Source organism: Oncorhynchus nerka, linkage group LG4 (genome assembly GCF_034236695.1).
Source record: "Oncorhynchus nerka isolate Pitt River linkage group LG4, Oner_Uvic_2.0, whole genome shotgun sequence".
Classification (NCBI taxonomy): Eukaryota; Metazoa; Chordata; class Actinopteri; order Salmoniformes; family Salmonidae; genus Oncorhynchus; species Oncorhynchus nerka.
This window is the reverse complement of record NC_088399.1, coordinates 54,028,131-54,053,737: the sequence shown is the minus strand read 5'-3', so window position 1 is coordinate 54,053,737 and position 25,607 is coordinate 54,028,131. Positions and strand designations below refer to the sequence as shown.

General features: G+C 41.8%; 1 protein-coding gene across 4 annotated transcripts; it reads right to left on the bottom strand.

Annotated features, from left to right (window-relative positions):
- Positions 1-2,192: 2,192 nt before the first annotated feature.
- On the bottom strand, positions 2,193-25,411 carry LOC115128185 (phosphatidylinositol 4-phosphate 5-kinase type-1 alpha-like). 4 transcript variants are annotated; one of them, XM_029657798.2, is made up of 17 exons: positions 24,885-25,410; positions 24,196-24,431; positions 23,338-23,375; positions 23,099-23,188; positions 22,493-22,623; positions 21,623-21,740; positions 20,643-20,795; positions 20,106-20,405; positions 13,059-13,258; positions 12,775-12,858; positions 12,072-12,120; positions 11,908-11,992; positions 11,467-11,625; positions 11,165-11,300; positions 10,970-11,029; positions 10,784-10,883; positions 2,193-3,592 (listed from the first exon to the last, which is right to left on the bottom strand). In XM_029657798.2, the coding sequence occupies exons 2-17, from the start codon at positions 24,239-24,241 to the stop codon at positions 3,590-3,592; spliced, it is 1,752 nt and encodes a 583-aa protein (XP_029513658.1). In that variant the 5' UTR covers positions 24,242-24,431; positions 24,885-25,410; the 3' UTR covers positions 2,193-3,589. The 4 variants fall into 4 exon arrangements, with proteins under 4 accessions (XP_029513658.1, XP_029513660.1, XP_029513661.1 ...); XM_029657800.2 differs by having other exon boundaries at positions 24,923-25,410; XM_029657801.2 differs by having other exon boundaries at positions 23,338-23,372; positions 24,196-25,411.
- Positions 25,412-25,607: the final 196 nt, after the last annotated feature.

Below are 25,607 nucleotides of genomic sequence, written 5' to 3'. Positions count from 1 at the left end.
AAGGCTAATACAGTGTTTCCTAAACTCGGGACACCAAGGGGTGCAGATTTTGGTTTTTGCCCTTACACTATACACCCGGGGCTATCATATTATTGCTCGTTGTTTATTGCGAACTAACAGTTTTGGATGTGGCTCACTGACCTTGCATAGCCAGGTCATGGATGTAGTGGCTCACTATCACCATCTACCGGATAATTGAGATTACACCATAAAATAGTACTCCGACATTTACTCTGGTTAATTATTGAAAAGTAGATTTTTTTGGGCTCCTTATCGTACTGTCAACTACATTATGCGATTACCGACTTGTAAATACAGAGCACAACCATGCAGATAACCATGCACAGTATGCGGTTTTCTCCACCCGGAACTAGGGGTGTGTTCGTAAATTCATTAGTTATTCTGCACTCTGGCACACTCAAAAGGGAGTGCTCTGAATCGTAGATAGCCAGAGTGAATTTACAAACACACCCGAAATTTGATTGCTATTGTACAGTACAGTATGAAGATGGTGTCTTTATTCAAGCAACACCACATACCTTTATTAATAAACACAACATGAAGGATTGAATAGTAGGTATGTGGTGGAGCTTGAGTATGTGGGCTCCATTTATTTTATACCTACTTTTTTCACCACTGCACCCCACTAAAAGATGTACGTTTGATCACACTTTACCTCAAAGACCCTTGATTTTTTCTGATACCCAAATGTGTAATCATTGCACAAAGCATATTGATCATAAACATTTTGAATAAAATAAACCGCACACAGTAAATTCTGCTAAAGTATTTCACTTACAAGGCCATTTTTTCATTCTTGATCTTTAATGAATTCAGGTAGGAATACAGTATGAAAACATGCCAGTCCCTGAAGAACATGGAAAGGCAATTGACAACACATGAAAAGGCATTTCAGTGATTCCCACACCCACACATAGTTTATACAAAGAAAAGCAATCATACCAGGTTGTTGAACTCTTGACATTAAGCATTTTAACAGGAATGTTAGTTGTAATAGTCACTACAAAAATATAGCACAGAAAAATAGGAAAAGTTTGACAGTTGAATGTTAGTTTCATTACGAGAAATGCAATCTACCTCTTACTCAATATCGCATACAATCACTGCGGTACATAATACATTTTTGGAGAAGGCATTTTGAAGAAGACAAATACTAATAAATATAACTATTTACAAACATAGGCTTTTGTGTGTCATAGTTACTCTAGAGGTTTCAAATGTAATGTAGCTGCATATTAAAATAGCTTGCTAATTTCTTTAATGTAGGGACAATGCATTGCCTGGCAGAATGATAATGAATATAGTAGTTAAAAAAGAAAAAACATGACCCTTTACTAAAACCAGTCAGTATCTGGTGTGACCATCATTTGCCTCATGCAGTGCAACACATCTCCTTCGCATAGAGTTGATCAGGCTGTTGATTGTGGCCTGTGGAATGTTGTTCCACTCTTCAATGGCTATGTGAAGTTTCAGGATATTAATGGGAACTGGAACATGCTGTTGTGCACATCAATCCAGAGCATCCAAAACATGTTCAATGGGTGACATGTCTGGTGAATATGCAGGCCATGGAAAAACTGGGCCAGTTTCAGCTCCCAGGAATTGTGTAGTAGATCCTTGCGACACGTTCATTATCATGTTGAAACATGAGGTTATGGCGACGGATGAATGGCATGCCAATAGGCCGCAGGATCTCGTCATGGTATCTCTGTGCATTCAAATTGCCGCCGATAAAATGCAATTGTGTTCGTTGTCCGTAGCTTTTGCCTGCCCATACCATAATCCACCATGGGGCACTCTGTTTACAACATTGACATCAGCAAACCACTCACGGCACCCGCCATACATGTGGTCTGTGTTTGTGAGGAAGGTTGGATGTACTGCTAAATTCTCAAAAACGATGAAGGCTGCTTATGGTAGAGAAATTAACATTCAATTATCTGGCAACAGCACTGGTGGACATTCCTGCAGTCAGCATGCCAATTGCAAGCTCCCTCAAAACTTGAGACATCTGTGGTATTGTGTTGTGACAAAACTCATTTTAGAGTGGTATTTTGTCCCCAACAAGGTGCACCTGTGTAATGATCATGCTGTTTAATCTTCTTGTTGATATGCAACACCTGTCAGGTGGATAGATTATCTTGGCAAAGGAGAAATGCTGACTGATAGGGTTTGTGCATATGGAAAATTTCAGGGATCTTTTATTTCAGCTCATGAAACATGGAACCAACACTTTACATGTCACATTTATATTAGTGTTCAGTGTACCTCTATGGCTGAACCTGTCATTGTTTTAAATAACACCTTCGTCATTGGGGGATCAATGGAAACATCAAAAGGGGACAACATTCCACACCTGAACCCTCAAGTATCACCTACAGAAGTGCTGTGGCTGCTTCCTGTTATAGAAAAGGTAGGGATTATACATAGGAATTATAACGGTGTAAAATCATTCTATATTGATTCTGGTTGTGGAATGAGTTATAAAAATGTATAGGGGATCATTAGAAGTATTCTTTCATACCCTAAAAATAATCCTGTTGAGAAACTATTTGTTGATCCTTGTATATGTGCTTTTCCATAGTAAAATGTTGTTCTATAAGCCCAACTGTCTCATGCCACGAAGCGCTAGCTAAGACCCATCTTTACACACCAGAAACTATAGGCCCTGCTTGCTTCATGCCCTAAATTGCTTTCTTAATGGGTTTACCAAACACTGTACATTCTAGCCATTCCAGCATACAGGGTGTGTAACATTCACAGTGAGCTTGTGGAGCAAGGCCAAAACTCTAAATATGTCACAGGGATTTTTTTTTTTTAATTAAAAATTCTTCAAACAGTACTCCTGAACACCAATAGTGGCATTCTGTCATAGTGCCACAGTTTGGAATAAAATAATGTATACCAATATAACGTAATGATAGTATAGTACAGGAAAGCTCAATATGGAAGATCTCCAGCAATCCAATTCACAGGCAGGATGAATGAATCACAAAAGGGAGAAACAGTCTTGACGCCATTTGGTCACTTTTGTGAAGGCTTGTTTAGCCTCTTCTCTTCTTACATAAGGCAACTTATTAATGTAGCATGTCTACCATTGCCTCGACTATAACAATACCAGGAGTCTCTTAGTTTCAGAGATGTGCAGGTCCTGACAGAGGCACCCGTTCGGAGATGCAATGCACAACAACTACAATTTAGATGTACTTGTCTAATACACCACCAACTGTGGTCTAATAGAAAAGGCACCCATGCACTGTGACACAGTACTACCTAATCCCGTGCAGGGTTTGGAAAGATCAAACGAGAAGGATCCCATCAATGGAATTTGGATGTATGGTCCCCATAATAGCATCTGGAGTGTGTAGCATTCCAAATGTAGTCCTCTTAGTCTTTCTTTTCTTTTTCCCTCCTTTACCTCTGTCGCATTATCGCATTATCCTTCCATTGTTTCTCTTTCATAAGGCCTTCAAAAAGTTTTTCATCTTACACTCATCCCATCCATTGACTTGCTTTGACCTAATTGTCCTCACATTACAGTCCATTTCAGTCTTTCACAGTAAATTGTTCACTGCAAAAAAAGAAAAAAAAGAGGTTGATTAGATAAGTTTCAAACCACAACAAAAAAAGAACTCCAGTTTGGCCTTTTCCCAGTCAATCATGGAACTTACCTTCAGAAGACAACACCTGTGTGCCATCTGATTAGTATTTTCATTGTTTGGTACTGAGAGGTTGAGGTATTTCAGAGGTTGAGGCAGGAGTGGGCGATATGGCCTAAAAATAATTTTTCAAACTTACGGGGATCTTTAAATTCTCTAAATTAAGCTTTGTTGTACAATTAAAGGTAAAATTCACTGAATTTCAAACAGTCAGCAATAATGTAATGACTTCAGGGTGCGTGAAATTAGGCTAAATATAAGCCCCACTAATAATTTGATCAAACTAATTTAACCTGCTTTTTTGTAATAAAATCACCCATCTGGCTTTCAAGTCTATGAAAACACAATTTTTGTTCCAAATTTGGTGTCTGAGTGTAAACGGTGGAAGAGGCAAAGCAAGAGGTTTCACTCGCCAAAACCTGTCCAAAATTAGCACCATGCGTTTTTATGGGCTTATTTTGGACCTAAGCTTGTCACCTGCCTTCCCGCCTTTGGGACAACAACTCCCATTGTTAGGGCAGAGACATGAGCATCTCGTAATTAGGAGCGAATGACAAGACAGACATGAGAAAAAGCGGACATAAACGCCCATAAAACTAAAATACAGGCATTTGGATTATTAGGCAAAAACATACCTTTAAATGAATTTGATATATCGTCCAGCCCTATGAGGTATTGAGAGTGTTACGGAATATTAGGATAGGTCTTAGGAGCATGATAATACACTACCACTTCCACACTTCATTCCCAGGGGGGCAACAGCAACTGGGTTCAATTTGAACTGTCAAGCCTTGAAAAGCCCACAGGTGCAGCCAATCATGTGGATCCCAACTTGAGAGCGAGCACCTCTCGGCTTGACAGTGTTTTGTTTTAGTTCGTTTTGTAAATATGCATTTTGGTCGCCCTTTTGAACAACAAACTGTGGAGCTGGCCCTGGATCCAGGTAAGTTTGCTGTCTCCTGAGCACATGTACATTAGTGTTGCAAGGTATACCGAAACGTATGTACTTTTTCGACACTAGAATATGAAAAACTGTTCCGTACTAAAATGTTACTTTCTGTCTCAAGTCGTCTACCGATTGAGGAAAAAGTCCATCAAGCGCAGCCAATGTCCCTGTACATTGCAAGAGCACCATGCCTGCTCCACTTAACCATAGCTAGCTCTAGCCTGCCATGAGGAACCACTGAACTCACTGGGAGTCTGGGCTGCAGACCCTGTGGCAGAACCAATCAGTTGGATTTTATTTTTTAAATTGAACCTTTATTTTACTAGGCAAGTCCGTTAAGAACAAATTATTATTTACAATGACGGCCTACTCCGGCCAAACCCGGACGATTCTGGGCCAATTGTGCTCCACCCTATGGGACTGCCAATCATGGCCGGATGTGATACAGCCTGGATTGCACACTCCCTCAAAACTTGCGACATTTGTGGCACTGTTGTGTGACTAAACTGCACATTTTAGTGCCTTTTTATTGTCCCCAGCACAAGGTGCACCTGTTTAATGATCATGCTGTTTACATCATTTTTTGTACCCCTGTCAGGTGGATGTATTATTATTATTATGGATGTATGCTCTCGGAGGATGTGTTGGTAACATTCCTTATTCATGGCTGTGTTCTTAGGCAAAATTGTGAGTGAGCTTTGGCTGAGAAGCGACCTCACACATGAATGGTCTCAGGATGCTTTACTGTTGGCATGACACAGGACTGATGGTAGCGCTCACCTAGTCTTCTCCGGACAAGCTTTTTTCTGGATGCCCCAAACAATCGGAAAGGGGAATCATCAGAGAAAATGACTTTACCCCAGTCCTCAGCATTCTAATCCCTGTACCTTTTGCAGAATATCAGTCTGTCCCTGATGTTTTTCCTGGAGAGAAGTGGCTTCTTTGCTGCCCTTCTTTGACACCAGGCCATCCTCCAAAGTCTTCGCCTCACTGTGCGTGCAGATGCACTCACACCTGCCTGCTGCCATTCCTGAGCAAGTGGTGCCCCGATCCCGCAGCTGAATCAACTTTAGGAGACGGTCCTGGCGCTTGCTGGACTTTCTTGGGGGCCCTGAAGCCTTCTTCACAACAATTGAACCGCTCTCCTTGAAGTGCTTGATGATCCGATAAATGGTTGATTTAGGTGCAATCTTACTGGCAGCAATATCCTTGCCTGTGAAGCCCTTTTGTGCAAAGCAATGATGACGGCACGTGTCTCCTTGCAGGTAACCATGGCTGACAGAGGAAGAACAATGATTCCAAGCACCACCCTCCTTTTGAAGCTTCCAGTGTGTTATTCAAACTCAATCAGCATGACAGAGTGATCTCCACCTGTGTTAACGAGAGAATCACTGGCATGGTGTCAGCTGGTCCTTTTGTGGCAGGGCTGAAATGCAGTGGAAATGTTATTTTGGGATTCAGTTCATTTGCATGGCAAAGAGGGACTTTGAAATGAATTGCAATTCATCTGATCACTCTTCATGACATTCTGGAGTATATGCAAATTGCCATCATACAAACTGAGGCAGCAACTCCGTGAAAATTAATATTTGTGTCATTCTCAAAACTTTTGGCCACGACTCTATATACACACAGTCGTGGCCAAAAATATTGGTACCCTTTGCACTTTTTTCAGATAATGCACAATTTCTTCCAGAAAACTTTTGAAATTAAAACATATTTTGGTATCCACATAGGTCTTTGGTATGTAGTTGAACAAAAATAAATACATCTGAATAATTTACTAAATCTTAGCCAATTCCACAAAGAAATCCTAAAATGGCCCAAACAAAATTATTGGCACCTTCTACAAGCAGGTGATTCTCATTTACTTTGGAATTGAACTAATCTATGGTGAGTTGAAGGTGCCTGCAGTAAAAATCACGTATTCAACCAATAGAGAAAAGGACTCATTCTTCTGTTTTGTGTCACTGTGTGGACCACAATGAGCATGGACAAAAGAAAGGAAACCAGATAATTATCTGAGGAGGTCAGACAAGATTGTGGCCAAGCATGGACAATCTCAGAGACCTTGATGTTCCTGTTTCCACCGTAAGTAATGTTATCAAGAAGTTTAAGCCACATGCCACTGTAGCAAACCTCCCTGGATGTGGCCGCAAGGGAACTTGATGGAAGACTGCAGTGAAGGATTGTTCGAATGGTGGAGAAAGCACCTCTCAACTGCCACACAGATTCAAGCTGACCTTCAGACGCAAGGTACGACAGTTTCAACTCGCACCATCCGTCGCCAACTCAATGAAAGGGGGTTATATGGAGACCCAGGAGGACCCCACTGCTGAGAGAAAGACAAAGCCCAACTCCAATTTGCAAAAACACACCTGAACATGCCAAAATCCTTCTGGGAGAACATATGAGACCAAATTTGAGATTTTTGGTGAGCACATGTTTACAGAACACAAAATTAAGCTTTCAAAGAAAATCAAGCATGGAGCAGGTTCAGTGATGTTTAGGGGTTGCTTTGCTGCCTCTGGCACTGGGTGCCTTGAACGTGCATGGCATCATGAAATCAGGTAAATTCCAAGGTATTTTGGAGCGCAAGCTGGGTCTCCGTCGAAGGTGATGGGTCTTCCAGCAGGACAATGACCCCAAACACACTTCAAAAAGCACCCAGGAATCATTCAAGACAAAACGCTGGACTGTTCTGAAGTGGCCAGCAATGAGTCCAGATCTAAATCCCATTGAAAACTTGGAGAGATCTGAAAACAGCAGATAGGAGAAGGCACCCTTCTAATCTGGGAGAACTGAAGCAGTTTGCACAAGAGGAGTGGGCCAAACTACCAGTACAGAGGTGCAGGAAGCTCATCAATGGTTATAGGAAGCACTTGATCGCAGTTATTTTGACCAAATATTAAGTCTAGGATGTCAATATTGTCAATGCCATTTCTATTTATTTTCAGATTTAATAAATGGATATATTAAGTTCTGAATCAAAAACAAAAGGTTCTGTACTATTAACAGTGAAATAAAGAATTGTGGAGACCAAATACTTTGTTCAACTTATTTTTAGGAAAAAATGTGAGTTTACACACACACACACACACACACACACACGTGTAATAAACTCAGCAAAAAAATAAACATCCTCTCACTGTCAACTGCATTTTGTTTCAGCAAACTTAACATGTGTAAATATTTGTATGAACATAAGATTCAACAACTGAGACATAAACTGAACAAGTTCCACAGACATATGACTAACAGAAGTGGAATAACAGAAATGGGGATGCCAAAATCAAAAGTAACAGTCAGTATCTGGAGTGGCCATCAGCTGCATTAAGTACTGCAGTGCATCTCCTACTCATGGACTGCACCAGATTTGCCAGTTCTTGCTGTGAGATGTTACCTCACTCTTCCACCAAGGCACCTGCAAGTTCCCGGACATTTCTGGGGGGAATGACCCTAGCCCTCCGAGGTCCCAGACGTGCTCAATGGGGTTGAGATCCGGGCTCTTCGCTGGCCATGGCAGAACACTGACATTCCTGTCTTGCAGAAAATCACACACAGAACGAGCAGTATGGCTGGTGGCATTGTCATGTCAGGATGAGCCTGCAGGAATGGTACCACATGAGGGAGGAGGTAGTCTTCCCTGTAACGCACAGCATTGAGATGGCCTGCAATGACAACAAGCTCCGTCTGATGATGCTGTGACACACTGCCCCAGACCATGACGGACTCTCCACCTCCAAAATCAATCCCGCTCCAGAGTACAGGCCTCAGTGTATAGCTCATTCCTTCGACAATAAACACGAATCTGACCATCCCCTCTGGTGAGACAAACTCGCGACTCGTCAGTGAAGAGCACTTTTTGCCAGTCCTGTCTGGTCTAGCGACGGTGGGTTTGTGACCATAGGCGACGTAGTTGCCGGTGATGTCTGGTGAGGACCTGCCTTACAACAGGCCTTCAAGCCCTCAGTCCAGCCTCTCTCAGCCTGTTGCGGGCAGTCTGAGCACTGGGATTGTGGAGGGATTGTGCATTCCTGGTGTAACTCGGGCAGTTGTTCCTGCCATCCTGTACCTTTAAACTCAGTGCGTCTTTGCTTGACATCATGGGAAAATCAAAAGAAAAATCTGACTCATCGGTCTGATTTTTCTTTTGATTTTAGCCTATCAGAAGCTTCTAAAGCCATCACGCCGGTAGGTGCACTTGATTCAAAAGTCCTGCGCACCGGGAAAGCAGGGTGTTCCCATGAGACAAACTCCACCTACCCGGAAAATCGAGTGCACCTACTGCGCTGCCCAATCAGATAGTTCAAATCACCGTGGCTACAGAGCTTCCATGACAATGGCCACAGCCAAGTTTAATAGGCTACTAGCCTACGTTAAATTTAATAACTTTTAAAACCATTACCCGAGACTGTCAACGAATACAGCAAAGCGCTGCTGTATTAAGGAACATTTAACTTTCTCTGGTCATAGGAACAACATGAATTTGTGCATGAGTCAGATGCGGTGCGACTCGAGTTTCACCATGAGGTGGAAGACGGTGTCCCCTCTCTCTGGTCAATCACACCAGAGGAAAGGAAGGAGAAAGCAGTTGGGAAAAATAGTTTTGAACAGTCATCCAGCTCGGAATTCCAAGTCGAACTCTGACATCTTTCTAGAGCTCCAATTTTTGACCTGAAGATCACTGACGTCGTGATTTGACATCAGATGCAGGTACCATCAGTCCAGTAAAATAAAAAAGCTAACTTCAATTCATGGTCCACAGTGCCTCACAAGTGCTAAACCAACTGATCTATTTTCTTATCAATGCTCCAGTTTTGAAATATGGTCTGATTAACCTCTTGCTTCTACTCGGGACGCTTGCGTCCCAACTAGAGCTCTGGAAATGCAAATGCGCTACGCTAAATGCTAATAGTATTAGTTAAAACTCAAACGTTCATTAAAATACACATGCAGGGTATCGAATTAAAGCTACACTCGTTGTGAATCCAGGCAACAAGTCAGATTTTTAAAATGCTTTTCGGCGAAAGCATGAGAAGCTATTATCTGATAGCATGAAACAATACACTACAACACAAAAGATCCGCAGGGGACGTAAACAAAATAATTAGCATTTCGGCGTTACACAAACCGCACAATAAAATAGAAAACATTCATTACCTTTCACCATCTTCTTTGTTGGCACTCCTAGATGTCCCATAAACACTATTGGGTCTTTATTTCGATTAAATCGGTCCATATAAAGCCTAGATATCGTTATATGTAGACTGTGTGATAAACGAAAAAAACATCGTTTCAAAACGTAACGTCATTTTTTAAAATTCAAAAAGTCGACGATAAACTTTCACAAAACACTTCGAAATACTTTTGTAATGCAACTTTAGGTATTAGTAAACGTTAATAAGCGATAAAATTCATCAGGAGGCGATGTAAAGATCATTAGCTGTCCGTCTGGAAAAATGTCCGGCTAGAAACTCAACGAAAATATCCGGTCCTAGACCTGAAGAAATACGGTGCCTTGCATGTGTTAGACACCGTGTGGAAGCTGTAGGTACTGCAACCTCAGTCAATTAATTGTGGTTCACCTTTATCAATGGGTTCAAGTAGCGCATGGATATATTTTCCCATTTTCAGTGATCAGTTTTTCCTGTGCTTTTCGATGTAAATGCCGTTCTGGTAAAGCCACAGCAGTGATTTAACCAGTTTTATAAACGTCTGAGTGTTTTCTATCCACACAGACTAAGCAAATGCATATACTATATTCCTGGCATGAGTAGCAGGGCGCTGAAATGTTGCGCGATTTTTAACAGAATGTTCAAAAAAGTAGAGGGTAGAAGGAAGAGGTTAACAATACTGGCAGGCCAATCACATAGCCAATATGCTGTGAAAATGTATTAGGCCTACTGCCCAAACCTCATTCCCACAAAACTGTTTGTGTGAGGTTAATGTAAAAATTTAAAAAACAAATCTGAGCAGTAGATCTCAGCTTGCTTTTTGACTGCGAAAGTGATCTTGTCTCAGAATAGGTTGGTGGCCACTGCACTAGGCCATCCGTGGAATGAGTTTGACCCCCCCAGGGTTAAGGTATTGAATATTTTCATTGTTAGACATTGATAGGTTGAGGTATTGACCGGTTAACGTATCGCATACTTACATAACAGCTGCTTGTCTGAGGAACTATGTCACTGAGTGAGATGACGTCACATCCACCGATGCACTCATCAACTGACGACACTGAGGTCACTGCTTCAAAACTGAGGACAAGAGATTTTTTGATAATTTGTGTGTAGAGCATATAGCTTATAGTGGAAAGGTCTGGGAATGCATTTCCCTTCTTTACCTTTTGGGGGTGCTAGCGTCCTCTGTACTGGCTGCCTCATGGACCTCCTCTCCCACAGATCTGTGAGAGGACAGATTAATAAACACATGATTCAACCATATAAACATGACACAGATGTGATGCAGTGATGAGACCATGGGAAATTACTCAATACAACAGTATAACAAGACAGCTTGGCGAAAGACACAAACAAACCTGACGGAGGGAGCTGTGGTAGCGAGCTTCGAGCTTCCCAACAAGGAATTGAAGAGGGTTGTTTCAACAGAGTTACTGGTGACAACATCATGTATGGGGGTATTTGGTGGTATGTCAGGGCATCCTGACTGCACCACTGGGAGGAGGGACAACACATTAATAATTTGTTTTGTAAAAGGTGTCAACCACTAATACGTGCTCTCAACTGCAACTTCCAATGACAACTATATCCTTAATAAATTTATGAAATCACATTAAAGTCCTTCCAAAACCCTCCCTCCCTTCCTCCTCCCATTGCTCACCGCTGACTCCCTCAGTCTCTGTACTTTGGGAGTGTGGGACTCCTAGGCTGCTGCTACTGCTGGGCTGGGGGAATGGAAAGGGTCTGGAGCTTGCAGTGTTGGCCCTCCGTAAGCCTCCCTGGGTCCCCACTCGGGTCTTCTTTGATGGGGATGTCTTCACTGGAGGGGAAATGGAGAGGAAGGAGTGGTGAGAGGACTGCTACTCTGGCTGAGTTCCGATTCGCTACCCTTCTCAACAAGTGTGCACTTGCTCACGCCCCATTATGTATTTAAAAGCATTGTATTGGTGCAAGCATGGCTGGAAGGAGTTTCCACCGTAATCCACACAATAGTTAATTCCTTATCAATACATGACGGGGAGTGCACACTTCTAGACAAGGGTAGAGAATCAGGACGCAGTCATTGTGTAGAGGTTTTGTAGAGTAACACTCAAGCGCTTACATGGAATCTTCTTGAAGACTGTGTTGCACATGAATTTCTGAAAGCGGTCAGCGTAGAAACCTGGTCTGTGCACTGACACTGTATCCTGGAAGAAAGAGGGTTTTAAAATACCAGATAGCTTATGAAAAAGGTCACCACAGAGGATAGTGTGTCTGAACTCTTACCCCATCATGGACCAGAGCTTTCCAGGAGTGCTCGATCTTCTTCACAAACCTGACGAAACACAAGACATGGGTTGCTTACTATACACCAGGGTTGGAGTCACTTGCAATTTAATTCCAGTCAATACAGGAAGTAAAACCAAATTCCAATTCTTCCCAATTGAGAAACATTGAAGAGAACTGGAATCAGTATACTTGCTGAATTTACTGAAATTGAATTGACCCCAACCGTGCTATCAACCTAATCAATTCCTCCAGGACTCTGCAGCGTTTTTTGGCGATAGTTGTGGGCCAAAATTATTCATTTTGCAGAGGCATTTCAGATATTCAGCTAGGCAATTTGCAATGATTTTGTCCAATTTGTCACAAATGGGCTGACGGGGGAAAACATTTAACGTGTTGTTTGATTGAACCATTTTATGATGTAAAAGTGTGGCTATTGGTTAAAACTGAGAGCCCTCTTTGTGGTGCGGTGATCGGACAGTTATATAAGTTGACCGTTTTATTCGGTAATAGTGCGTTGATTGGTCAAATTTGCAATTTGAGAGAATTGTGGATTTTGCGATAACTCTTGCGATTGCAGAATTGCAAATTCCTGGAGGGACAGCCTAATGTATTCATAGTTTCACACATACTTCAGACAGACACAAATGCAGACAAAACTATTAATATACCACTACGTACAATAAGAGCAGTAGTTCGTTACCTGTAGGACTGCAGAATGTCGATTATACCAATGTACACCAGCATCCTCTTGCCCTTGGAATTGCGTGCTGGAATACCTCCCATGCTACAAGGACATAGAGAATACACGAATACACTAACAAACATGAACTTATCATCATCAGCCTACAATACATATCCTATTACTTCAGATATGCAGACGTAACGTGTCTAATGATCAAATTGAGATGTGTAGCGGACATACAAGGTAACCAATCACTGGCCTTGTTTACGCTCCTGAAACAAAAGAGAATGCATAATACTCACTTGTCCTCAGTGTCCACTGCTCCCTTGCCGTGCGCCTCTCCTTGGATGGCCTCTATGGCAGTGCAGTAGAGGGACTTTTGGCCCTGAGACGGTGGGGGCCTCTGGTCGGCCACCTCTCCAGCCCGCTCCCGGGCCGCCTGCTCCAGGTTGTGGATCCCCACCAGCATGCTGTAGTCCATGATCTTAAAGCTCTGTAGCAGCTACATGGGATAAAGGAGTCAGGACTAGGGCTGTTGCGGTGACCGTATTACCACCACACTGGCAGTCATGACCGCAGTCAAATTCTGTGTCACGGTAATCTCCTCTTATACACTCTGGACATGAGTTGGTAGTACCCAACTCACTAACTACCAACAGGCCGCTGATGGCCTGGTACTCAGTGCTCGATTGTTCCTCTAACCACTGAGATCAATGCAAATGAAAATCACATCAAAACAGTATCATGCTTTTAAAACTCACTGTTAGGCTACATTTCATTCATTACCTCACCATGATCAATTTGAAGAAAGAAGCTCAACAACAGGTTGAAACCGAGTGGAAAACATGGTTGTGGGTGTTGTTTCAGAGCCAAACAACGAAATGGACAGTGCTTTCTAAGGTGATGATTAATTCAAAGCATTTAAGACGTTGCATGTAGAACACCCATTTTAGAGCTTATTACAGTCCATTCGTAAAGTAAATCAGACCCCTTCCCTTTTTCCACATTGTTACATTACAGCCTTATCCACCCTCAATCTACACACTATACCCCATAATGACAATGCAAAAACGAGTTGACATTTTTGCAAATGTATTACACATTTTTAAAAAGGTACCTTATTTACACAAGTATTCAGACCCTTTGCTATGAGACTCGAAATTGAGCTCCTGTTTCCATTAATCATTCTTGATCTTTCTACAACTTGATTGGAGTCCACTTGTGGTAAATTCAATTGACAAGATTTGGAAAGGCACACTCCTGTCTATATAAGGTCCCACAGTTGACAGTGCATGTCAGAACAAGAACCAAGCCATGAGGTTGAAGGAATTGTCTGTAGATCTCGGAGACAGGATTGTGTCGAGGCACAGATCTGGGGAAGGGTACCAAAAAAGGTCTGCAGCATTGAAGGTCCCCAAGAACACAGCGGCCTCCATTATTCTTAAATGGATGAAGTTTGGAACCACCAAGACTCTTCCTAGAGCTGGCCGCCCGGCAAAATTGAGCAATCGGTGGAGAAAGGCCTTGGTCAGTGAGGTGACAGAGCTCCAGAGTTCATCTGTGGAGATGGGAGAACATTCCAGAAGGACAACCGTTGCAGCACACCACCAATCTGGCAGTTATGGTAGCGTGGCAGACAGAAGCCACTCCTCAGTAAAAAGGTACATGACAGCCCGCTTGGAGTTTGCCAAAAGGCACCTAAAGGACTCTCAGAACATGAGAAACAAGATTCTCTGGTCTGATGAAACCAAGATTGAACTATTTGGACTGAATGCCAAGCGTCACGTCTTGATGAAACCAGGCACCATCCCTACTGTGACGCATGGTGGTGGCAGCAGCATCATGCTGTGGGTATGTGTTACAGAGACGGGACAGGGAGACTAGTCAGGATAGAGGAAAAGAGAAAGAGCAATGTATAGAGATCCTTGATGAAAATCTGCTCCATAGCGCTCAGGACCTCAGACTGGGACGAACGTTCACCCTCCAACAGGACAACGACCCTAAGCACACAGCTCAGACAAAGGAGTGACTTCAGGACAAGTCTCTTGAATGTCCTTGAGTGGCCCAGCCAGAGCCCGGACTTCAACCCTATCGAACATCTATGGCGAGACCTGAAAATAGCTGTGCAGCAACGCTCTCCATCCAACCTGACAGAGCTTGAGAGGTTCTGCACAAAATAAATGGGAGAAACTCCCCAAATACAGGTGTGCCAAGCGTGTAGCATCATAATCAAGAAGACTTGAGGCTGTAATCGCTGCCAAATATTTATGCATACTGGATGGACTGGTTACCTCATGCTACGCTACAAACGTTCTGTCCATGAGTCAGAGAGAACGTATAGGAACTATGGCAATGCTGTGCAGGGCGGCTTACAATTATAGTGAATTTGATTTTGAATAATAGGGCTTTTATATTTTCATAACTACTTTATTTAACTAGGTAAGTCAGTTAAGAACAAATTATTATTTTCAATGACGGCCTAGGAACAGTGGGTTGCTAACTGCCTTGTTCAGGGGCAAAACGACAGATTTGTACCTTGTCAGCTCGGGGATTTGATCTGGCAACCTTTCGGTTTACTAGTCCAACGCTCTAACGACTAGGCTACGCTGCCGCCCCAATACCTTTAGCTACAGAATATCTCACCACCATACGTTTCCGTCTTCTTCATTCCTTTCTCGAGCGCGCAGAGATAGAGGCTGTCAACAGTTGAAATATGTTTCATTGTGAAAACATGTCACAATCGATGTTCCCAAACAGATTTCACCATTAAGCATTGGATAGCTGCAAGAACATGGTTAGAAAGCCCGTGGCATACAGTTTGGGCGGAATATCACCTGTTGCGCAAAGGAAGGCTGCGTGCTCCTCAAGCACAGTGGTTAATGCGTAAAGTGAAATAAGTGTTCTTATAAGGCCAGACATTTCTCAATGCAATCCCGTGTGAAAGCAGAGTTTTGATGGCTGCCACTAAAAAGAGGAGGATCCAAGCTGCTATTATACTTATTTCTCAGCTGCTCTGCTATAAAACCGAGTGGCCTCCACTTGGTATTCGAGTGCATACAGATGACATGTATTTTTCCCCCTGCACTTGTTCTTACCCATTTCATAAAGGGACATTCTAAATCAAAACCCATTTTTCATATTAGATAAAGACAAGATTCAATTGAGAATAGTCTGATTCGTGAAAATATGATCGCTTGAGAGAACAGGGTGTGCAGCCTGCAGCAAGGAACAGAGTGCAAGCTTTTGTGACTTTTCAAATAGTCAATAGCCTGTAGTCGCATCATGCAGCCCATATCTGTTTTGATCTCTTAGACATTCTAAGGATTGTATCATTCACAACTACATTTGCCAAATAACTAAATCTAGTGTATAGGACCGGTTTCAAATGATACATTTTACACTCAACATAGCCACTCACTCTGGAATGGGAAAAATATAATTTTATTCAGCTACGTTCAATTATATTATTCTTACAATAAAAGAATGCCACAGGACTTAAGCATATCTTGTCTGCTAAATTAACTAGCCTACAGCCTATGGCATGGCACATAGTCTGATAACATATAGTAAAATGACTGATATTTGGTTCTTCTGAAATACATTTCCCTCACATGTTTCTTTAGACCTGCCTAAAATAAATCATGTGATGGTTATATATTAAATGGGTTTATTCAACTTTTTAAAATGTAGATATTCCAAAGGCTTGTATACCGGCAGCCCTGGAGATGGTAAACATGTTTATGTTCATTAATGGTCAATTACCGTGAGACCAGCAGGCATTTGCATGACAGTAACCGTCTGACAAAATGTCATGACCGCCACAGCCCTAGTTAGTACTCAGAAGAATTTTGAGTACCAATTTAGGATCAAGTTAGCATTTTAGATTAAAAGGAATAAGATTACATGGACAAAGGGGACTCGATTCTAGAACTACACTCCTACTCTGAGATGTGCAACTAGATAACTTTTTATTTTTTACTCTAGACCACCTTTACACCACACACGGAGACGCTTACAAAGCTATCCCACGCTCTCTATTTGACAAATCTGACCATAGTTATATCCTCCCGATTCCTGTTTACAAGCAAAAACTAAAGCAGGAGGTACTAGTGACTCGCACAAAACAGAAGTGGTCAGATGACGCAGATGCTATGCAACAGTACTGTTTTGCTAGCACAAACTGGAATATGTTCCGGGATTCACACGATGACCTTAAGAAGTATACCATTGGGCTCCCAAGTGGCGCAGTGGTCTAAGACACTGCATCTCAGTGCAAGAGGCTGCATCACATCCGACCGTGATTGGGAGTCGCATAGGGCAGCGCACAATTGGCCCAGGGTCGTCCGGGTTTGGCCGTCATTGGAAATAAGAATTTTTCTTAACTGACTTGTCTAGTTGAATAAAGGTTAAATAATTAATATTATATATATATATATACATATTTTTTTAAATCACTGGCTTCATCAATAAGAGCATCGACGACGTCGTCCCCACAGTGACCGTATCCCAACCAGAAACTATGGATTACAGGCAACATCCGCACTGAGTTAAAGGCTAGAGCTGCCACTTTCAAGGAGCGGGACACTAATCCAGACGCCTATAAGAAATCCCACTATGCCCTCCGACGGGTCCCCAGATCCTCAAAAGGTTCTACAGCTGCACCATCAAGAGCATCCTGATGGGTGCATCACCGCTTGGTATGGAAACTGCTCGGCATCCGGCCGCAAGGCGCTATAGAGGGTAGTGCGTATGGCGCAGTAAATCACTGGGGTCAAGCTTCCTGCCACCCAGGACCCTAAAAATCGTCAGACTCCAGTCACCCAAGTGATAGACCGTTCTCTCTGCTACCGCACGGCAAATGGTACCGGTGCTCCAAGTCTAGGTCCAAAAGGCTCATACCCCCAAGCCATAAGGCTGCTAAATAGTTCATCAAATGGTTCCCCAGACTATTTTCATTGACCCCCCTTTTTTTACACTGCTGCAACTCGCCGTTTATTATCTATGGATAGTCACTTCACCCCTGCCTATAGCACCAGTCAAAAGTCTGGACACACTTACTCATTCAAGGGTTTTTCCGCATATATGGGAACTCCTTCAAGATGGTTGGAAAAGTATTCCAGGTGAAGCTCGTTGAGAGAATACCAAGCTTGTGCAAAGCTGTCATCAAGGCAAAGGGTGGCAACTTTGAAGAAACTCATATTTTGATTTGTTTAACACCTTTTTGGTTACTATATGACTCCATTTGTGTCATTTCATAGTTTTGATGTCTCCACTATTATTCTACAATGTAGAAAATAGTAAAAATAAAGAAAAACCCTTGAATGAGTAGGTGTGTCCAAACGTTTGACTGGTACTGTACATATTATTACCTCAATTACTTCGACTATAACCTGTACCGCCACATATTGACTCGGTACCAGTTCCACCTGTATATAGCCTCGTATTGATTTTGTGCCATTTTTTTTTGTTTCTTCAGCTTATTTTATACCAAATATTTTTTACTTAAAAAAACTGCACTGTTGTATTTGGCGCATGTGACATACAATTGGATTCGTTTTCCTAAAAAAGTGAACCCGTTAAATGCTGAGTGGTTAAACAATTGTTTAGCCTGTTAACCCCCCATGAAAGCTACAGTTCTTGTCTTTTTGGAAATCGACTTACATTTTGAAACCAAAATATACTTAGCGTAGTATACAATATTAAACGTTGTTTAGAAAATGCCACGAGACGGCGTCAGAGTTTGAGGTTAAATACACTTTGTGTTTTGTTTCCGGCATGGCCGATTAATTAGGGCCGATTTCAAGTTTTCATAAATCGGTAATCAGCATTTTTGGAATATATTGTATTCCATGAGGAAACTGCGTGGCAGGCTGACCACCTGTTACGCGAGTGCAGCAAGGAGCTAAGGTAAGTTGCTAGCTAGCATTATACTTATCGTATAAAAAAACAATCTTCACATTATCACTAGTTAACTACACATGGTTGATGATATTACTAGGTTAACTAGCTTGTCCTGCGTTGCATATAATCAATGCGGTGCCTATTAATTTATCATTGAATTACAGCCTACCGCGCCAAACGAGGGATGATTGAACAAAAGAGCATTCGCGAAAAAAGCACAGTCGTTGCACGATTGTACCTAACCATAAACATCAATGCCTTTATTAAAATCAATACATAGAACTATATATATTTTTTTACCTGAATATTTAGTTAAAAGAAATTCATGTTAGCAGGCAATATTAACTAGGGAAATTGTTTCACTTCTCTTGCGTTCATTGCACGCAGAGTCAGGGTATATGCAGCAGTTTGGGCCGCCTGGCTCGTTGCGAGCTAATTTGCCAGAATTTTACAATTATGACATAACATTGAAGGTTGTGCAATGTAACAAATATTTAGAGACTTAGGGTTGCCACCCGTTCAATAAAATACGGAACAGTTCCGTATTTCACTGAAAGAATAAACGTTTTGTTTTCGAAATCATAGTTTCCGGATTTGCCCATATTAATGCCCTAAGGCTCGTATTTCTGTGTTTATTATAATTAAGTCTACGATTTGATATTTGACACAGCAGTCTGACTGAGCGGTGGTAGGCGGCAGCATGCTCGTAAGCATTCATTCAAACTTTACTGTATTTGCCAGCGGCCCTTAGCAATGCTTGATTCACACGCTGTTTATGACTTCAAGCCTATCAACTCCTGAGATTAGGCTTGGCAATACTATTAGAACATCCAAAAGTCAAAGGTATATTAAATACAAATGGTATAGAGAGTATAGAGAGTCGACGCGTCATAATTCCTATAATAACTACAACCTAAAACTTCTTAACCCCGAATATTGAAGAACTGGGAATATTGAACCACCAGCATTCATATGTTCTCATGTTCTGGAGCAAGGAACTTAACAGTTAGCTTTTTTACATGGCACATATTGCACTTTTACTTTCTTCTCCAACACCGTGTTTTTGCATTATTTAAACCAAATTGAGCATGTTTCATTATTTATTTGAGACAAAATAGATTTTATTCATGTATTATATTAAGTTAAAATAAGTGTTCATTCAGTATTGTTGTAATTGTCATTATATATATATATATACTGGAAGTGGAATGGTCTATTTACCTACCGTAAAAATGTCAGTTGAAAGCCCATATATATATATATATATATATAATATTAAAATAAAACCAGCTGATTAATCGGTATCGGCTTTTTTGAGTCCTCCAATAATCGGCATTGGAAAAACATAATCGGTTGACCTCTAATCACAATACTGGTATTGTCCCGGCCCTAAAATATACACCACCACCCACAAACACCTCTACAGACACATTCTCCCTCCCTCTCACCAGGCAGTCTCTCTGGATGGTCTTGCTGAGGGCGTTGTAATTGTCTGGTTCCAACAGAAGACCATCGGGAAGGTCCTGGATGAAGTCCAGATCCTTGAACGTGGGCACAGCCCTTTCTCGCTCCTTGGCTGAGGCTCGTCTCTTATAGGTGGAGCCCTTCATGTCGTACTTGAGGTGCATGCGCACGGCGCGCGGGAGCAGGTTGTTCATGACAACAATGCGGATGTTCTTTCCCCCTGCCTGGATGCAGTAGAGACCGTAGAACTTTGGCAGCAAGGTTCGCTTGTTCTGGTTCAGGTTCTAGAGAGCGAGTGGAGGGGAAAGGATTGGGGTCAAACTATGTCAATCAAATCCACTCATAGCATAGAATACAACACACGCAATAAATCAGGAAACATTCAGGACAAAGATTGAATTGTGCAGCAACTACTAGGTCAACTTGGTAACTCAAAGGACAAAACATAGGGTACACAATGGATCATCACACAGACACACACACTATTGCATGCACAGGTGTACCCACACTCACTCTCTTACCATGAAGTAGCCAGGCAATAGTTTCTGTAAGAACTCAGCCTCTTTGTGCTGCACAGTCTTAATGATGAACTCGTCATCGCTGGAGACGTAGAACAGAGATCCGCTGGCTCCAGAGTTGGACAGCTCAATCAGTTCCTCGTTACACAGCGAGTACTGCAACAAAAACAGTACTCATTATTTGTTACCATCAAACTTATATTAATAGGGCAGGAGTCTATTTAATTAAATCACTGGACACAACTGGAACTTAGAGACAGGCTTCTATTTCCTTAATAATTCATTGTTAAATCCTGCATTTTTAATACATTTCCTGCACTAATGTGTTATCATCTAGACACAGTGTCACATTATCTTGTCTTTAGTATGCCTCTATTTTGAGAAAAATAATAATGATTATCCTCGTTGACTGTGCATTTTCTGCAGTTCTTACTTTTGCCACTAGAGGGCGATCAGCCAATTTCTGGGGGTCTGTGCTCCGAAGTTGTTGACTGTTTTTGTGTTTGCCAGCAAGCTAGCAGCAGCTGTTAGCTAGCTAGCAGCAGCTGTTAGCTAGCTAGCAGCAGCTGTTAGCTAGCTAGCAGCAGCTGTTAGCTAGCTAGCAGCAGCTGTTAGCTAGCTAGCAGCAGCTGTTAGCTAGCTAGCAGCAGCTGTTAGCTAGCTAGCAGCAGCTGTTAGTTAGCAGCCAATGCCTAGCAGTTTTTTTTACTGGCAATAAAAACAGATGATTGCAATCATTTCTTGGAGTCACTAGTGAATTATGTAATGCAACAAATCAACCATTAAACCATGTAAAAAAATTCATGCCATCCTCTTAAATTAATTTACCAGGCGTTTATTCAAAATATCTGCTGTTGCAGGCTATTAAAAAAGGGACAGGCGGCTGTCCGAGACTGGGCTTTCAACTGACATTTTTACGGTAGGTAAATAGACCATTCCACTTCCAGTATTGCCTTTCAAGGTGGGTTGAGGGAGTGTAGTACCAGGTAATCGTCTGGTCGGATACCAAACATCTCCCTGAAGTAGCGGAAGGCGATGGGAGCGTAGGTCTTGAACCTGAAGTCACTGTAGTGGTGGGCTGGGGTCAGGTTACTGCCCTCACTAAAGACAAATTGAGGAGTGTGATTAATACGTCAAGTGACTGCAGACAGAGAACATGAACTTACATAAACACAATTCTACACTTGTTAAGAATGCAAAATTAAAGCAGAGGAGAAGATTAAGGGATAATCAACGAGAGGCTATGCATTCTTTGGAAAATAATGAACAAAGTGGGAGGTATGTTCCACAACCCGCTAACAGAGTGGAACTAACCTTCCACGGAGTTGCATTATTTTCCAGAAAGCGCTTAGGGCCACGAGTTGAATACCCCTTTGAATATCATGGCTATAATTTAACACATTTGCTGCTAGAAATGTGTTCAATATCCACTGAAGTAGCTAGCAAGTTTACTAAATAGCTATAGTATTTGCCTTGGTAAACAAACAGAATTGCTAGTTTAGCTAACCAAACCATGAATCCTAGCTTGCTATTATGAAAATAAAATTCAACAAAGCCAATGTTTTCAATTTTACTTTTGCTTTCAAAAGTAGCTCAAACAGGGTATGTAAGAATGAACTATAGCCATTGAATTCTACCGTGCAAATATACCATGCGTTATAGGGAAATAATGCAAGCTCTAGAATGCCCTTCAAGCCAATCAGAAACAAGTATTTAACAATGCCATGGTAAAATTGAGAAGAACATTATTTAACCTACTTCTTTGTCACAATTCCAAACTTGAAATATTGACATAAAAACATAACAGAAACACATACTCCCGCTATACTTTCCTGTCAATAAATCACACACACCTGGGGAAAAAGATGCTCTCCACCACTTCAAAGTCCTGCATGAGTACATCTCTCTCAGGTTTTTGGCTCAGGCTGCCCACTGTGTGTGTGATGCCCAACTGGATGGCACCTTTCAGGGCAGACGAGGTAGTCTGGAGGAGGGCAGAGCAGAGATCGAGATTGAATAGAAAGGAAGAGAACGTATTTCCCAGGTTGAACATATGCACATGTTAAAGTCAGCAGAGGAGTGCTCTGAGTTTGAAGTGCATGCCTGGGGTGCACACCGTAGCAAATACACACACCGTAGCAAATACATATATATATATATATATATATATAATGAAAACTAGTGTTCCTATTAGACAAATTTAGATAAGTCCCTCCCCATTTTGTCACATTTAGTTCCTAGTGAATACACTGCTATGACCTCTTCAAATGGGGAAACATAAATAGATGAGACATTTTTAAACCAGCAGATGTATCTTCACAAGACTAAACATATGATTGGCGGTTATGTAATTAACTGACAAAAGGGACTGAATATGTTCATTAAAAAAGAAAAACATTTAAGTAGGAAAGATGAGGTCTGTTACAATGTGTGAACGGGAGTTGACCAAGAACTCTGACCTTCTTGTAGGTGGTCTCCCCAGTGGGGTCAAGCCCACGGTGGCCAATAGTCTTCTTTATAGTTTGAGACGAGCCTGAGGACCCTAGAACCTGTGAGTGGAAGAGAGGACAAGTAGTGAGTCACAGGAAGAGACAAAGGACATAACACAACCTTTTGGTGAGCCTACTTTATATACATGAGTGGGATTACTGAAGGCATAAATTATTGGCATGAAAACCAATGTACATCATCTTCTCACCTCTAAAGAAGCTATCTTCTGAGTCCCAGTTGAGCCTACTGAGATTTTTTTTTTTTTGAGGGACAGAAAGAACAAGAAAAAAGTTTTGAGTGCCGTTGTTTACCGCACACACAGCACTGTGTAATAGATCGTAGAGCTGCTGGTCATGCCAATCGCAACCAGTCTGAAAACACACAAAAACCTCCTTAGACCCAATTTATACAAAAGGTGATTTGGCCATGAATACATTCAAAGGTGTCAAGACATCACATTCTGTGGCCTAAGACTCTGAATACAAAATATTAATAAATAGCTAGGCTACTAACGATGACGTATTGCTTGTTTGTTGCTTGCTTTTGAAGTGCTCTGATGTTACGAAAAGCGCAATAGAAATGGAATACATTATTATTATTAAAATGACATTGCCCAAGGAGTAAGATGCATACATGGGATGTCATCAGTTACCAATTGTTACAGCTATTGGCAGCTGAATCAGTTTCCAAGACAACAAGGCATGCAAACATTCACAGGCCTAAATTGACAGAACCGGAATAGTTCATGTCAACCAGTTCACACAGACACACTGGTACCTCTGAGGATAGCCTCCTTCAGAACTGAGTGTGCACATCTGTGGGGTGGGATGGTATAGCATGGGGGGGGTAAATGGTTATGGTCCTGTTAGTAGCTAATATGTTGTGCCCTACTGAACAGTGCCAACCCTAGGACAAGGAGTTGTGTACTTGGCAAAGGTGGGTTCTGTCACATGGCTGTATTTAAAGAGCAATCCACATACTGCAGGATGAGTCTCAAAGACCTGATCATCAAAACGAGTAGCTTTAGCTATTTGGTGTATAGATATCAGGGAGAATGTGTACTTACCAGTTGAACTCGCTGGACCTGAATGAACTGTTCCGGCTGTTGCCATTTCTGAAACGTGCACTTTTCTTGCTAAGCTTCAACAAGCTAGCTGACTAAAACGCAATACCTTGCGTTAACGTTATTTTCGTCGAAGCGATTGTTCTGGTGCGTTTCAACACAGCTCTGATCCAGGGTCGTCAAGCCAAATAAACTTGTTTGACTGGGATGAGCTGAGGGGTTGGGTCCTTCTTACTCAGCTGAAAAGAAAACAGTTAGCTAGCAAGCAAGCTAACGCCCCTGACATTAAACTGACGTGTTAGATTCACCGGTCTTGGTTGGTCACTGCTAGCCAACGTTCACATTACATTTGAGTAATTAGCTGACGCGCTTATACAGAGACACGTAGCTAGCTACAGTTACTAGCTAACTTTAGTTGGTTCTAACTGCAAGCTAGGTTGGCTTCCTGAATCCTAGCAAATGAAAATTTATTTGTTTTTTCACATGGCTAACTAGCTAAGGATGGGACATGGTGTCGGTAAGAGCAACTGCTAGATAATAATAATTTAAACAAATAACATGTTGACTAAGTAACACGTTACTTTTTAATATAATGTAACGACCTGCTGTTTCATTACAATAATTACTAGCTAGTTGCTCTTGCCGACACCATCTCACCTTTGTTGGTATCATTTTCAAACAGCTACGCTAACCTAGCGTAGTTTTCCAGTTAATGTCAGCCGAGATTCACCGCAGTAGGTTTGTTTCCAGTTTGGATAGTGGTTAGATATTCGGAGTTTGCTCGTCAATACATCTTCAACTGAAGGTCCTAGAGATATCTTAATTCCGATGGTAGAGCGCAAGGTATAACCTTTATTTTCTCCGTTTTCAAAAAGTGACTTTACGTTGGCTGTCAATGGGGAATATTATGCACTTGCGGCTATGGGACTGTCTTAAAAGTGCAGGGGTAGGCTGGACAATAGAACAAGTCGAAATTCACCCAAGGCTGAAAATTGCAAAAGAACGTTGGCTAAACTGGAACACCAGCGCAGGCCCATCGCAGAGCCCGTTTTGACCGGGGTGACGTTTAGAATTCAATTTAGCCTTAATGGCACAAAAAAAAAAATCCCTTTTTATTTTACCACTACAATCTGTTCTTAGGACGAAACTGAAAAATAACTCGTGTAGAAAGTAAACATCCCGCACCTCGATGGTGCCATGTGTGCTTATGTCTACATAAAGAGGAAGTATGGGGGGGGGGGGGGGGGTGCAACTTTTGACTATTTCTGGTCAAGCTATCGATGACAATGGAATACACTGCCCAGCCTTACATAATTAGATTATCATGATTTAAATGGTGTCCGTCTTGAAAAAAAATCGATATATAATATACACATTGTGAGATATTTGGCAAAATATACCAGCATGACTCTCCA